This window comes from Physeter macrocephalus, chromosome 10, assembly GCF_002837175.3.
Source record: "Physeter macrocephalus isolate SW-GA chromosome 10, ASM283717v5, whole genome shotgun sequence".
NCBI lineage: Eukaryota > Metazoa > Chordata > Mammalia > Artiodactyla > Physeteridae > Physeter > Physeter macrocephalus.
This window is the reverse complement of record NC_041223.1, coordinates 49,764,493-49,781,059: the sequence shown is the minus strand read 5'-3', so window position 1 is coordinate 49,781,059 and position 16,567 is coordinate 49,764,493. Positions and strand designations below refer to the sequence as shown.

Here is a 16,567-nt window from a genome sequence, read left to right as displayed (position 1 = left end):
AAGAAGTCAGTCAGTAAGACTCCCAGGCACTAAGATGGTATTTTGATTTGTCTCCCTGGTCACATTTTCTCCCCACAAGTATACGGAAACCTGATTTTACAAATCTGAAAGTTCCTCTACAAGATATTTTTCTTTGTAAGCCACTCTTGGAGCTGGCCCAAGTGACAAAACAGAGTTATGAGGGTGAGGAAATGAGACAGATGCTGTGGGTTTAGTGCTGTATCTTATGACTGACTTCCTCCTCAGATCCCAAATGCTAGAAACAATCCATGACTATTCTCTTGTATAAAGCTATTTATTAAGCAGAACTCCAGATCATTAATGGTATCAGAATTCATTCACTTTTATAAAACCAAAAATGTTTAAAGGTAACATGTCTCCTCACATCAGGGGAGAGATGGGTATTGAGGGGGGTGACAATGAGTAGAGTGCAATTGGCAGACTGTCCTCCCAAGAGGTGCAGGTCTCATTGAGAGAGTTCAGGAAATATCCAGCCTGAAAACAGCTGCTTGTGTACTGCTGCCTTGCCTTCTCTTCCCCCTTTTCTTGGCAGAGTGCTAGTAATGTCATTTATAGCAACCAGGTTTATTTTTACTTTATAAAATCAAATGTTTATTTAAGAAATACCATTCTGAAGCTGAGAAATCAATTTAAATCTTATTTGATAGGTGTTTAAGGAATATCCATGTGCTCAGCTATTTTTAAAAAAAATAAATTTATTTTTATTTATTATTTTTGGCTATGTTGGGTCTGTTGCTGCGCGCGGGCTTTCTCTAGTTGCGGTGAGCAGGGGCTACTCTTCCTTGTGGTGCGCGGGCTTCTCGTTGCGGTGGCTTCTCGTTACGGAGGCTTCTCGTTATGGAGCACGGGCTCTAGGCGCATGGGCTTCAGAAGCTGTGGCTCGCAGGCTCTACAGCACAGGCTCAGTAGTTGTGGTGCACGGGCTTAGTTGCTCCGCGGCATGTATCTTCCTGGACCAGGGCTCGAACCCGTGTCCCGTGCATTGGCAGGCAGATTCTTAACCATTGTGCCACCAGGGAAGCCCCCTGTGCTTCAGCTATTATGAAAACAACGGAGAGTAGATGGAAAGGTGACGATTATTCAGCAGCAAGACTCTACTAGTATAAAATACAGCTCTGGAAGGGCAGCATTCTTGATGGCAGGGAACGTGCTTCTTCTGAGACTAGTGAGGGCATGTCCTGTGACAATTGGCAGGGCTGAATACAGTCTACAAACTCTCCAGCCCTCACAGGACTACCTCCTCTAAGAATTCTTTATAACTGTTCTTCTGTTCACATTTTAATGTTTTTCCCCAATGTTTGGCCTTCTTCACAGACACTATTAGAAAGTTGAAGTTCATGTAGAATTAGTATTACATGGCTCAGCATTTGCCTCTTTCTCACTGTTGACTGGGACCTCTGTGGGAGTAAAGAGGGGAGCTAGAGTTGTAAGTAGTTTTTGTTAATACTTCACACCTAGGGAAACACGTTGGTGGGAAGTAGTCAGAATGAGAGAAAATGATGTTTTAACCTTAAGGGAATGTTTAATTAGATTATTTCTTTAGCATTACTCAGAAAATGAACTTTTTTTCTGGTCTGGGTGAAACACAAAACTTTATTAATAGCTGTTCTAAAAGGGAGGGGAAATAATTATGAAAGTATACTGGAAGCTTCTTATATTTTTTGGTAAAATAAGTCCATGTTTCAGCACCCTCACTGGTGACAGTTACTGAAACAGCAGATGCATCTCATTAAAAGAAGGTTAGGCTACAGACTCTGGGAACAGAGTTAGAAGGGACGCATTTCCCTGCACAAAAGGGAACCAGAGATATGCTAAGTGCTTAAAACTAGTTTTGAGCTTGTTTTGGGCACTAGTATTGAATAACCATTTGCTAGCTTGGCTATGTCCAATTATAAAGAAAGAGGTTAAGAATGATTATTCTGTTGAGAATATTGTGTCTAGCTATACTGATGAGAAAGTGGAAGTCCTGATAACACAGAACTTAGAAAAGGGAAAGTAATAGATAAGTTCATCAATGGCCACCCATGCAAGGGTAAGAAAATCCTAATTCTAAGGACTAGCTCTAGACTCCCAAACAAAAAAAGATCCACAGAAGTGGCGATTTATGATGTCTCCACAGGGCTTAGGAGAAATATGTGCAGACATGCATTGTATCTCTTTGATTACATACATATTTATTTACTATATAATTTTCAGAAAACAAATCCCAATATTTGGAAGTACTGAATTCAGCAGTACCTAGACCTACTTCTGGTGCATAACCAGATGAGCTTTCTATCTTAATTTTTTTCTATTGAAAACATTGGCAGTTTTTTTAAAATATAAATATTTATTTTTGGCTGCATTGGGTCTTTGTTGCTGTGTGTGGGCTTTCTCTAGTTGCAGTGATAGATAAGTTCATCAATGGCCACCCATGCAAGGGTAAGAAAATCCTAATTCTAAGGACTAGCTCTAGACTCCCAAACAAAAAAAGATCCACAGAAGTGGCGATTTATGATGTCTCCACAGGGCTTAGGAGAAATATGTGCAGACATGCATTGTATCTCTTTGATTACATACATATTTATTTACTATATAATTTTCAGAAAACAAATCCCAATATTTGGAAGTACTGAATTCAGCAGTACCTAGACCTACTTCTGGTGCATAACCAGATGAGCTTTCTATCTATCTTAATTTTTTTCTATTGAAAACATTGGCATTGTTTTTTTAAAATATAAATATTTATTTTTGGCTGCATTGGGTCTTTTTGTTGCTGTGTGTGGGCTTTCTCTAGTTGCAGTGAGCAGGCTTCTTATTGCGGTGGCTTCTCTTGTTGCGGAGCACAGGCTCTAGGTGTGTAGGCTTCAGTAGTTGTGGCATGCAGGTTTAGTTGCTCTGTAGCATGTGGGATCTTCCCGGACCAGGGCTCGAACCTGTGTCTCCTGCTTTGGCAGGCAGATTCTTAACCACTGTGCCACCAGGGAAGTCCTGGCATTAAGTTTTAATAGAGTACTAAGAAAATTTTTGCTTTCCCGTTGGAAAGTCTTGGCTTCAAAATTAATTATTATCTAAATGAATATGAACATGGATGAGAGCTAAACATTTCCTAGACTACTTGCTCCCGTTTAAAAAAAAATCTTAAAGTTTTGGTTAGGGAATTGCAACATCAATTAGTATCTAACGAGTTAAATTTCAGAGAGGGTAGGGAGGATGTAACTAATATAGGCTTATAAAACAGATGAAGCTCATTCTATTTATAGCAAGATAAAACCACACTGCTGTATTTCGTAGTTTATTCAATTTTAATATGGTTTCCATTATTAACTTTTAAAACAATGATTTCCAGTTTAGAAAACAATGCACTGACCACATAATTCTTTTTATTTTATACAGTTATACAAATATTCTAAATACACATTTTGTGTTCAAGATGATGGCAAATAAGATTAACTGTACAGTACATAAGAAAAGAAAATATTTTAAGCATATTTAGAAGCAATAGAAATGTCTATACAAAACAAGCAAAAACGGAATAAAATTTTTTATTTTTAAAGTATTGCAACAGGCCCACAGGTTTGTAACAAAAAAGTCTTTGCACAGTTCCTCACAATGCCCCATTAATAGCTAAAGCAAGACAGCGGTTTTAGAAAATGATGTTTCAAAATGCTACACATGGCACTATTGTTTGCACAGTTTGATCAAAATAACAACCCTACTCTGAGTCAAGCAAAACCTAGAGGAAATATACCAAACAACTTGAAAATCATTTGTATAAAATTCATTGCACATTATTTTACTTAGTTTGAAAAGTAAAAAAGTGTATTTACAAAATATTTCGCAGTCAAAATTATAAAGTGAATGGATAACACGTCTTGATACAGACAGTTCAAGGAAAACACGAATGTTTTTTAAAGAGGTTTTCAGTGCTCCTTCCATAGGGAAGTAAACATGATCTACTCAAATGGATTTACAAGATGTTACGCATACCGTAGCAAATTCGACACCTGCATTATAAAACAATGTTGAAAAGGCGAAAGGATGAGGGGTTTGTACACTGTAAGAAGTGAGCTATTCAGAGATCAACAGGTACAATTTTTAACTCAGCGTAAAAGTCTTCATAGTCTTCAGGTAATAGACAATGAACATACTTGACTCGATGAAAGTTGAAAAAGCACCATGCACAACAGGTTAGTGGTAAACACTGAAAAAAATAGCACCTGGAATTCTGTGATATTGACAATTTAAAACTGGTCTAGTAATTGCCGGAGATATGGTGCCTTGGATAATTCTCTATTTACTCGGGAGACTTTGTAAAGTACTGGGCAGTTCAGAGAAACACACGGGATATGTCGATCAAGGCAACCTGTACAGTTCTTGCATATCTGAAAGTACAAGAGGAGTACATCAAATGATAGGAAAGTTTCTATCTAGATGTATAAACAACAAACTTTTATAATCCCTCCTTTGTGACCCACCACAGATTACAGGCAGACGTATGGCACATATTACAGAAAGTTTCATTAATTTTCATCTCTTTGAAGCATAGCCAACCCTAAGTTGACACATTTCTAAAGGACATTATTTCACAAACCACAGAGCACAAAATTCCCTAAGGATTCATTTCATCCCAGAGATCAACTTTCATTTATGGTAGAATCCTATTATATTAACATCCACATAATAGGATACCCAATTACCATTCAAAGACTGTCTCAAATGCACTATGTACACTATTTTTTCAAGTTACTCATATTATTAAACGTTTTGTATGCCAATCATAAAAAGTTACCCACTTTCTTATTTCAGAAGAGAAAATGCTAGTATGGAAAAAAAAAATCAAAGTATGTGAATTTGAAAGTAGTAGTATAGACCAGTAGTTTCAACGCTGGCTATATACATGAGCCTAAAAGTAGACTAATGCCTCAGCCCCATCCCAGACCAATGAATCAGGATCTCTGGGCATAAGAGCCTAAGAATCTGTACATTTTAGGGCTCTCAGGTGATTCTGATGTATAATGAGATCTGATCTAAAGGAAAATAATAAATCATAAGGCAATTTTTAAAGAGAAGCATTATAATGTCTTACCCAGTGATCAGATTTTAATATGTAAAGTCTCAAGTTATACATACAGTTTAAAAAATGGATAAAACATGAAAAACATTAAAGGCTACTAGTGAGGGCCCCAAGCAAGGGTCAAGAAAATATATGCTGATTTTTTTATGTGAATAGTGTATCCAAGTGATTAAAAAAAGGGATAGCAAATAGCAGCTACCATACTAATTATCTTTTAAGAGAGAAATCAGATCTGCTCTACTTCATTCTCTGATCTGTATCTAAGAGCTTCTGTTTTAGAGGTCTCACAGGGCAAAAAATTTTTGTTCTTTGCACCAGTATCTTCCAGTCAATTGAAAGGCCCATTTTTCTGAGCACACTGGTTACTGTATCCAGTATTATGATACTGCCACAAGCAAACTACTGAGAGCCCTGTGCTTCAGCATGCTCTCTTGAAGAGTAAGTGTGCTGTTCTACTCTGAAGACTTTCACCAATTAGATCTCTGCCAAGAGACTCAAACCTACTCCCAAATACGGAATGTCTGCACTGCAGCTCTATGTACTGCAGCTACGTTCAGGTGCCAGGACAAACTGATAAATATTTATGCACTCGCTGTGCTTGCCTGATAAATAAACCAGGATGGAATTACTTGCCTCACTAAATTTAACTCAATGTTTGTTTACTGTCAAGATCCTTTACTGGTGATTAAACCCCGAGCAGCTTACGTTTAAAACTTAAAACTTTAACACCACAACCTGGAAACTTACATTTTAGCAAATGTAAAAAACTGCTTTAATATTTATTGATTTTCTTTTTGCTATCCTTTGGCTCACTTTCTTGTTTTTTAAAAAATTTTCAGTCAGATGCTTAAGTTCATTTTTTAATGTTTATTATTAAAAGCGTTTAAGTTGATGAATTTTTCTTTGAGATCTGCTATGGTTGTCTAGAATCTTATATGTGTTGTTTAACAGGGAGTGTTAAAATTTCCAAGTAGAAGGATCATTTTGTTTTCTGAGTTTACAGTTAACTACTAGCTTTATAGAATTGTACTGATAAAATGTTTGTAATATTTCAACTTTCTGAAGTTTATTAAGGTTTTCTTTATAGACTAAAATATGTTCAATTTTTTAACATTCCATAAACACTTGAAAAGAAGGTGTAGTCTCTAATGTTGGGTTACAGAGTTTGATATATAATCAAAAGGTCTATCTTATAATGTTTAGATCTTTTAATAATTGTACTGATTTCTGATCACTTGACTGGTCTTGGGATGAGAGGTGTATCAAATCTATTACTAATGTTTCTCACAATATCTCATTTTATCTCCTGTAATTTCTGCTTTATGAAAATTCCTACAGGTTATTTAGTGCACAGGAGACACACATTTTAATTCTCAGGAAAAAAACAATCCTAAAGTTAAAATATCTCTTTAAAGATGATGAACCATCCTTATTTTAAACAGCGTTACTTTTAAAACTGCATTTTTATATGAAATAAGAAATTGATGGCACCAACTAGCGTAGTGCATGTTGCTGGGGGCAGAAGACAGTAAGGTCCAGGGAAGAGGCCACTCACAGCCTCTGACGTCAGTGGAGCTCTGGAGGTCCTGCCCATGTTTGCACCTTGTACTAGACGCCAACTAGGGAATTTTCTATGAGGGCTGGTTGCTGCCATTGGGGTAGTAACCTAAAAAAACAGAAGCAGTGACTAGTGGTTGTACTAACCAGAACCACTAGTACAAAGCAGTGTAAAAACTGGGACAGAGTGGCTGAAAATTGGTTGGCAATCACTCCAGTGACTTACTGCTGCTTTAACTGTGCATTCAGCAAGAAGCTGTTTCTCCATTTAATACATATGTACGACCCACCATGGGCTGGACTCCGTGCTAGGCACAGCCAACTCAGCAAGGGAAGGACAGGGCCTCTGCCCTCACTGGGCTCACTTTCTCTTCAGTGGGGAAGCTCGAGCTAGTGTTGAGAATGGACAGGATGGCGGGGGATAAGGGTAGGAGGCTGTTGTAGGAGTCTGGGGAGAGAGAATGGTGGTTGGACTAGGATGGTAACAGAAGGGAAGGAGAAAAGTGAGCGTGCTTAACAACTATTTAGGAGAGGGAAAAGTCACTTTATCATTTCAGTAAGCTAGGCAAGCTAGGCTTCTGTGGTTGCATCAATAATCATACTTTGAGATCTTACTGTCCTTAATGAAATCTGTTTAATGCATTCTGGATGACTGGCTATACACTATACAACTTAAGAGTTTTCTGCCAGTGCAGAATAGCAGCTAGAATGGTGCAGAGGAAACAGTGTATACTTTACCAGTCCTTAATCATTCTTCTATTCTAAGAGCCTAGTCTCCCAAGAGATGGCTTCTCTCCCTGTTCAACTGTGTGGCAGCTAGGCTGTCCTCCTAGGAGGTTGTGGATACTTTGACTTGGTTCAAAAGCCTTTCTACCTTGAGGGGCATGGCATAGAACCTGGCCTTTACATAGGTGGTTGGATTACATTAGGCATGTGAGCAGACGAGCTGCCAGGAGTGATCATTTAGGAGAATTCACAATGATAGAGCTAGACAGGACCTAGGAAAGAGCATCAACCCACATTCTGAGAAAACGGGGGCCAGAGGACATGGCCAATACTATGAAGTCCAGACTGGAATCCTGATGTTCTTACTATCAGCTTGATTCATGTTCCACTATACTGCCTTTCAATTATTTGGTTGGTTTTAAAACACTCCAATAACCTTATATATGCTCTTCTAAAGACAAAACAAAACAAACTCCACCTCAAAATTGTTATTCTCTCGCCTGAAAGCTAAAATTGTAACTTGAAACATGATGCTATAAGAAGATATAATCAGTCCTTTAAGAAATATACTACTTAAAAAAAATGTGCTGTAATATTTTTTTTTAGATTTAATTTTCTAACTTATTTCAAGAGATTCCTATTGTTTATTTCTGCTGGAATTCCACATTTGAAAAATTATCTCTGCATTTTATGTCTGTATCCCATCTCGGCTGCTTATTACCAGTGGAACATGGGGCAAATTACTTAATCCCTCTGTGTCAGTTTACTCATCTGTAAGAGGGCCTAGAACAGCCAGCCTCTGGCAGATAGTAAGATTCAATCATGTTAACTGTTAATTTTCTATCTTGACTCAGAATTGCAAACCTTCCAAGTTTACTAGCAATTCTCTAGGAAAACCAGATTTTTATGTGAATGGTAAGTAGATATGGTAGACAAAGCAATTAGTACTTTTCTTTTTTAGAAATACTATTATAAAAGAAAATTGGGTGGCTGGACATTGTAGTTCTATGGTTCATAATAAACACAATACACTATAAACAAAAACTGAATTATAAAACAAATTTAGCCATTTTTAATAGTTTAGTTCAATTAAGATATTTTTAGGATTTTAGGAAGTTTATTAGAATCCTTATTCCACTTTCACACCTTACACTACACCTCCCTTAAGAGTTGACTATATTTCCCTGAAGAATCAGATTGCTTGGGATTCTGGGTCTTTTGAACAAGGTTGTACCTTTACAAGTTGCTCCTGCTGACGTTCCAACTCTCGAATTTCTTGGTTGAGGATGATTGCAACATGCTGAGGTTGGCTGCGACAGTTACTACAGATGCCGTGCTGAGTCAGGTCATCACACACAGGACAGTGTAAGGTAGTAAAATATTGTGAGATAGTGCCTTTCCGCCCTTCAGGTTCACTTCGAGAGGAGCTGGTGGCTTTCTGGATCTATAAAAACAACAATTCAGAAAAACATCAATTCAGAAATAAGTCTGAGCCAGCTTCATAGAAGAGTGGCTATTCTCATGCTAATTACAGGTTTACTAAGGCATTATTTCATTTGTTCAACAAATACTGAATAGCTACTATATGTCAGGCACTGTTCTAGACAATGGGGCTATAGAAAAGAACAAAGTCCTTCCTTTACACCTTAATATCATCAGATAATATGGTTTTGTTTTTTGGGAAAAAAAATAGTCTCAAGAGGCACAAACTTCCAGTTATAAAATAAGTAAGTCATTGGGATATAATATACAGAATAGAAAATAGTCAATAATATTATAATAAATTTAAATGGTAACAGATGATAACTAGACTTTACCATGGTGATCATCTCATAATGTATATAAATGTCAAACCACTATGTCCTACACTGGAAACTAATACCAGATTGTATGTCAATTATACTTCAATAAAAAAGAAAAATAGTCTCCTCAGTTTTGTTTTTTTAAAAATTTATTTATTTTTGGCTGCGTTGGGTCTTTGTTGCTACGCACAGGCTTTCTCTAGTTGTGGCGAGCAGGGGCTACTCTTCGTTACAGTGCGTGGGCTTCTTACTGCAGTGGCTTCTCTTGTTGTGGAGCACAGGCTCTAGGTGCTCAGGCTTCAGTAGTTGTGGTGCATGGACTTAGTTGCTCCGTGGCGTGTGGGATCTTCCCGGACCAGGGATCGAACCCGTGTCCCGTGCATTGGCAGGCGGATTCTCAACCACTGCGCCACCAGGGAAATCCCTGTCACTCAGTTTTTTGGTTGAGATATGTAGATGTATGAGATCATATGGGGCAATGGAGATCACAGAGGACAAAGGAAGAAATCCAGGTTGAGAGTAGATACTGTTTAAGGCTGCACAATTTGGGCCATGGCAGCACGGTAAGTGGAAGTTTAAAAATAACTTGTTAGGCAGTAAGGTGCAAAATTCAAGCAAAAGTAAACCTGGAACATTTCAAATGAAATTAGATACATGTTACCTAATCATTCCTCATTTGAAGTAATACTGGTTTCAGAGATGTCTTCTGATACTCTTTTTCACACTGAAATAACATTATCATCTTACAATCATACCCTTGGTGTACTCCCTTGCTGTCTTATAAGTCACTCTGCATAAAAGTTATTAGGTCAGCCTTTTATAAATGTCATTGTTTTAACATTCTTGCTGGTGATGAAATGAAAAATAGTAATAGCTTTGTGGCGTAGAGCCAGGACACAGCATTACAGATGTTGGCCAGCACAGATTCACTGAAGCACAGCTTCAACCTCAGTTTCCCAGCTTATTCTTTTCCTTGAGGCCCTAAGTGCTTACTGAGAAAGTAAAAATAATTTAAGTATCAGCTTTTATCAGTTTTCCTGCATACCCTCAGCCTTTCATTGTCTGAGCAAATGACAGCAGATCTAAACATCAGATAACAACTGCTACTCTCCTAGAGTAATGTATCCCAGATTATTACAGAACCACAAATCGTTCCTTCAAGCTTCTAATGGGTAAACTAAGAAGAAAAGAGTTCAAGCAAAACTCCCTTTGGTAAGATTCCACATTGCATGTTTTACTTTAGTAAAGTGCTATTTCAACATTATTTCCTTAGTCTGGTTTCTGTAGGACTGTGTCTAGCTACTACATCCTACACATTTCTTAAACACCCATTCTGAAGGGATTTTCTGCTCTCCTTTGTCTAATTTTTATTAGCTGCTTTGAGTTATTTTATAGTTAAGTGTTTACCATTGAAGTAGTTGTTGGATTTAATCTTCTATAATTTGGCCAATCTGACAGAAGCTGGGAAGGTGTTTGTAGAAAACTAAACCAGAAAAATGTAGCACCTTTGTTGGTATAGAATAAAGCATTTGCTTTGCTCTGATAGCATGTAAATAAAATCTTTAGTTCTACTGAAAATTTTAAGTGAATTCTCTCTCTAGAGTCATAGCACAGGTACTATTTAGTAGGCTTACCCTTGGTAATTCATGATACCAGTTGAAGACATCAATACCAATAAGTGAGAAGATTCTTGCCAGGGGTGGAAGGATTTGCTTGGTGATATAGTAAGTGGCATTCAGTCTCAGAGTCGGGTCCTGCAGGACTTCCACTGGGCGCCTTACCAGCTGGATAAGTGGTAATCCAGGGGTCCCATAAATGATGACATATGGTACTCGTTCCCCAACTCGAGGCTCAGAGCGCCGATCATAAGTAAGCATTTTCCTATTTAAATCCAAATAAAATAGTCACTTAAAGACTGTCATGGAAGGCATCTTTCCAGAAAATTAAATGAGAATTAAACAATAATGAAACCATGAGAAATCGACAAGGGGAACCTTCAAGTAACTTTTTTGACAACTGTATACACTTCACTTAGTTGGCACCAAGTGGATATGCTGTAAGAGTTTAATAAAACTTACTTTGTAAATTACTGTTACATGGAGAACAATATGAGTTGGCAGATATCAACTACCTTAAATTGTTTTCTATCCCCTAAGAGTAAGAATTAACTATTGTAAATCTAATAATGGAAGATAAAATTTAGCTGATTAGATGATCTGATTCTAGAATGATACCATCTCAGTGCTTTGGTAGATCAAAATTAAGGACTATCTAGTGATTCTGATATGGGAAAAACAATCAATTCCAGCTCTGTAACAGATTACAATTTCACTGAATTTAGTTTCTGCAGGGAAGGCCAGAAGAGGAGCTCTTTCTTCTTCTTTAGAACTTGCAACGTGTGGGGGTCACCCACTCACTTTAGTGAGGCTTCACGTGGGCAGGGGAATAGACAATTGTGTATCTGTGCCTGCAGACTGGGTGTCTTTTCATCTACTCCAAACCATTCCGAATCCCAGGACTACACTTACTAGGTATTGGGGGTTGTGCTGCTGTGTGCATCATTACCTTGTAAGTTCCAGGGCTGGCACACACGCGCCAGGCTTGTACGAGGCACTTCCTCTGTATTCCTTTGCAAAGATAAAATCTTGTATGCTGGCCTTTCCTTCCAGAAGCTTCATACATTGTCGTTGAACATACTGTTTAATTAAACTTATATCTCTTGTTTCAAATAGCAGCTTCAGAGAACGCTCAAGTATCTTTAAAAAAAAAATGGATAGGCTCATAAGGATAAAATATCCCCCAATATATTTCATCATTGCTGTTATACTTTCAATTACGTTAATTACTGAAACTTGCTGATCTGTCTGAACAATCTGCCATTTACAATGACTAGATAATAAAAATTATTGAAACTGGAAAATATTTTGGAGACTTTATTTAACTTGCGATTTCTAAAAATAGAATATTATGTAGTTTGAGGAAAATCATATCGGAATGACATGCAGATGAAACATGCTGTGTGTGATGAGCAACATGAAACATTTAAGTTGTCTTAAATAGCCAAGAGCGCTCCAGGCACAAAAAGCCAGACATCATTTCATGTATTATTTTTTATTTACCCTATTATAGAAAGGGCTGGATTCAGGTGGACAGAGAGAAGTTTAAACATCACCAAGCAGTGAAATAAAGTCAGTCTTTTTGCCTTTTTATAGTGTCAGTAAATATATACTAACTGTGATAGAATTTTTTGTGCTGGAGTATTTCTACTAGAAAATGACTGACATGCAGTAGATTTATGCAGTGGAATGAATTTAAATTAGTTCCAGGTGAAAGCGCTGTATCTTATTCTGAGTACTGGAATCCATACATATTTACACAAGAAGTTGCTAACTTAGCCAAGGCACCATTCTTCCCTCAGGAAGAATGCACTGGATATCTTTTCCAGAAACTAGTATTAAAAAATATCTCAAATTTACAAAATATTATATGTGACATAATAGGTTGCTATCAGTCAATCTATTGTGCTTTTAATGCTCTCGTAAAACTCAGCGTATAGAGTGCTATTCCATTTATACCATTTATTTTTGGTTTGTTATAGAAGGCATCTGGGCCTGAATAAAGAAAAAATAAATATAAGATACTATGGTTGAGAAATTTAGGTGATTTATATTACCATTGTTCAGAAATCTCCCTAACTTGTATTTGGTAACCCAAGTAAACAGAATTTCAGTTAATCTAGGATGGATTATATTACTTATGAAATTTCTCTGTTCAGTTTCTCTTCTTTATCCTGCTCCATAGCTTTTGGGTGTTGCCATATGATAACATATCATATCATCTGTAGGTGATTAGGCAGGAAATTTTTATCAAGTTCAAGTGTTGTTTTTTTAGCAATTGTGATACAAGGTAAGGTGTGGAAGAAGTCAGAAACTAAGGACTTAAATAAGTTGTTTTCATTAGAAATGAAGTTCTCAAAAAATCATACACTTCCTCTTATAGTTATACATAGTCATATAGGCTATATAGTTCCTAGATATGTGCTTAAGGATTTGTACCGGATTCTTTAGCCACTTACTTCTTTTTTAAAATTATTATTATTATTTTTTGGCTGCATTGGGTCTTCGTTGCTGCGCGTGGGCTTTTCTCTAGTTGCGGTGAACGGGCTACTCTTCGTGTGTGCAAGCTTCTCATCGCAGTGACTGCTCTTGTTGCGGAGCATGGGCTCTAGGTGCACGGGCTTCAGCAGCTGCAGCACGCAGGCTTGGGAGTTGCGGCACGCGGGGTCCTAGAGCGTGCAGGCTCAGTAGTTGTGGCTCATGGGCTCTAGGGTGCATGGGCTTCAGTAGTTGTGGCACGTGGGCTCAGTAGTTGTGGCTCTCAGGCTCTAGAATGCAGGCTCAGTAGTTGTGGTGCACGGGCTTAGTTGCTCTGCAGCATGTGGGATCTTCCCAGACCAGGGATCAAATCGTGTCCCCTGCATTGGCAGGCGGATTTGCATTGGCAGGCGGATTCTTAACCACTGTGCCATCAGGGAAGTCCTAGCCACTTATTTCTTAAAGATGACAACAAGATAGATAAAACTTACCTTAGAAACAGCAGGGCAGGAATCTCTTCTGACTGTTTCTATTCCTTTTGCATCAAATACTGGGTCCTTTTGATCCAGTGTTTCATACATGTAACCCACATACCTCTTTTTTGTTTGTAAGACACAGGGCAAATATACCTGTGACGAAATTAATAAAATGTCTATCAATAACCATTTTTTCCCAACCATGAATATCTTATTTTTACATGCCTTCTTCTCTCTTTAACCAAATGTCAATTATAAAAAATTCTAAATGTGGCACGTGGGCTCAGTAGTTGTGGCTCTCAGGCTCTAGAATGCAGGCTCAGTAGTTGTGGTGCACGGGCTTAGTTGCTCTGCAGCATGTGGGATCTTCCCAGACCAGGGATCAAATCGTGTCCCCTGCATTGGCAGGCGGATTTGCATTGGCAGGCGGATTTGCATTGGCAGGCGGATTCTTAACCACTGTGCCATCAGGGAAGTCCTAGCCACTTATTTCTTAAAGATGACAACAAGATAGATAAAACTTACCTTAGAAACAGCAGGGCAGGAATCTCTTCTGACTGTTTCTATTCCTTTTGCATCAAATACTGGGTCCTTTTGATCCAGTGTTTCATACATGTAACCCACATACCTCTTTTTTGTTTGTAAGACACAGGGCAAATATACCTGTGACGAAATTAATAAAATGTCTATCAATAACCATTTTTTCCCAACCATGAATATCTTATTTTTACATGCCTTCTTCTCTCTTTAACCAAATGTCAATTATAAAAAATTCTAAATGTGGCTTAGGACCCAACGAATTCATGATACAAAATGAGACAACACTTGCAGGTAAAAGCACACAAAGTGAGTTGTTCTACTTTCTCACCACACACTCACTCCTTTACTTGCACTATCAATTTTGCTCCTTCCTCAGCTGATACTGCTCTCTCAAAGTCTTCAATCATATCTTTTTAAACAATTTAAAAAATGACTTTAAGTAACACCTACTATATGGTACAAATTAAAAAGTTATAAGAGAGTATACAATGAAAAGTCTACTTTCCCCTCCACAGAGGCATCCTGTTATTGATTTCCTGTATATTCTTCCAGAAATATTCTAAGTACATGTACTTATATACATAAGGGTAGCTTACCTTCCACATCACTCTGCACTTTGCTTATTTCATTTAATAACTTATCCTGGAGAGCATTCCATCATGTACAGAAAGCTCATTTTGTTTTGTAGCTACATAGCAGTCTACTTTATGAGGGTATAATAATTTTCGTAACCAGTTACCTACTATGGGTTATTTAGGATGTTTCCAATCTTTTGGAGTTACAAATAGTGTTCCAGTGAACAACCGTGCATGGACATGGATAAATCCGCAGGATAAATACCTTGAATTGGAATTCCTGGATGAATGGATGTGTGTCCCCACCCCTTTTTATGTTACCAAATTGGTCCTTTCCTCTGCCCCAAAGCTGTATCAGTAATCACACTAAACCTAAGTGGTGTAAAAAGTGTAAAAATTGGTGTAAAAAATGTAACTTGTAAAAGGCAGAAATGATCAGATTAGATCCCATCAAAAAGATATAACAATATGCTTTCTACTAGAAATCCACTTTAAATATAAGGACATAAAAGGTTAGAAAAAAGATACACTTGGTAATACTAATCAAAACAAAGCTGTTGTGGCTATATTAATATCAGAAAAAGTAGATTTCCAGATAAGGAATATTATCAAAGATAAAAGTATCAATTTGTCAAGAAGATACATAACCATAAATGTATATGCACCTAATAAGAAAACTTCAAAATGCATGAAATAGAAACTGGCAGAACTAAAAGGAGGAAACAGGCAAATCTATGATTATACTTGGAGACTTCAGCACCTCTCTTCTAGAAATTTACAGAGAATCAGTAAGATTGTTGTTGGCTTCAACAACACTATCAGTTAACCTAAGTGACATTATAGAACATTCCACCCAATAACCAGAATACACAGGGATTTTCAAGGTCATATGGGAACATTCACTAAGAGACCATATGCTAGACCAAACAACGAACTTTAACAAGCTTAAAAGCATTGAAATTATATAGACTATGTTCTTTGACCACAATGGAATTAAAATTAATAATAAAAAGATGTCTGAAATATCCTTAAAAATTTGGAACTTAACACACTTCTAAACCTACAGGTCATTATCACTGAAGTAAATGAATAATAATAAAAGCACAAGATATCAAAACTTGAAGCTAAAGTAGTGTTTTGAGAGAAATTTGTTATCGTTAAACGCTTATATTAAAATTTTTTGTTTAAAATCAATGATTCAAGTTTCTAAATTAAGACAGGAAAAGAGAAGCAAACTAAACCCAAAGTTAAGTGTAAGGAAGGAGATAATAAAGAGTGGAAATTAATGATACAGTTCTTCAGAAAATTCTATAAATGGACAAACCACTAGCTAGAATGATCAAGGGGGAAAAAAAATGGAAAAACAAATGATCAAAAGTAAAAGGAGAGGGCTTCCCTGGTGGCGCAGTGGTTGAGAGTCCGCCTGCTGATGCAGGGGATACGGGTTCATGCCCCCGGTCCGGGAAGATCCCACATGCCGCGGAGCGGCTGGGCCCATGAGCCATGGCCGCCGAGCCTGCGCGTGCGGAGCCTGTGCTCCGCAACGGGAGAGGCCACGGCAGTGAGGGGCCCGCGTACCGCAAAAAAAAAAAACAAAAACAAAAACAAACAAAGAAAAAAGTGAAAGGAGGGATGTTACTAAAGATTTTACAGATATCAAAGTCACAGTAAGGAAGTATAAATAGTTCATGTCAATAAATTTGACAACTTAGGAGAAATG

General features: G+C 37.5%; 1 protein-coding gene across 2 annotated transcripts in view; it reads right to left on the bottom strand.

Annotated features, from left to right (window-relative positions):
* Nucleotides 1–2,738: 2,738 nt before the first annotated feature.
* Nucleotides 2,739–16,567, bottom strand: part of REV3L (REV3 like, DNA directed polymerase zeta catalytic subunit) — a 195,610-nt gene continuing 181,781 nt past the window's right edge. Inside the window, exons 28-32 of one of the 2 annotated variants that reach the window (XM_024115548.3) lie at nucleotides 14,258–14,395; nucleotides 11,728–11,918; nucleotides 10,797–11,043; nucleotides 8,595–8,804; nucleotides 2,739–4,385 (exon numbers count right to left, since the gene is read on the bottom strand). In XM_024115548.3, coding sequence (XP_023971316.1) covers nucleotides 4,245–4,385; nucleotides 8,595–8,804; nucleotides 10,797–11,043; nucleotides 11,728–11,918; nucleotides 14,258–14,395 — 927 coding nt within the window. In that variant the 3' untranslated portion in view covers nucleotides 2,739–4,244. The remainder of the gene's footprint in view (nucleotides 4,386–8,594; nucleotides 8,805–10,796; nucleotides 11,044–11,727; nucleotides 11,919–14,257; nucleotides 14,396–16,567) is intronic. The other variant, XM_024115550.3, reaches the window with a different exon arrangement.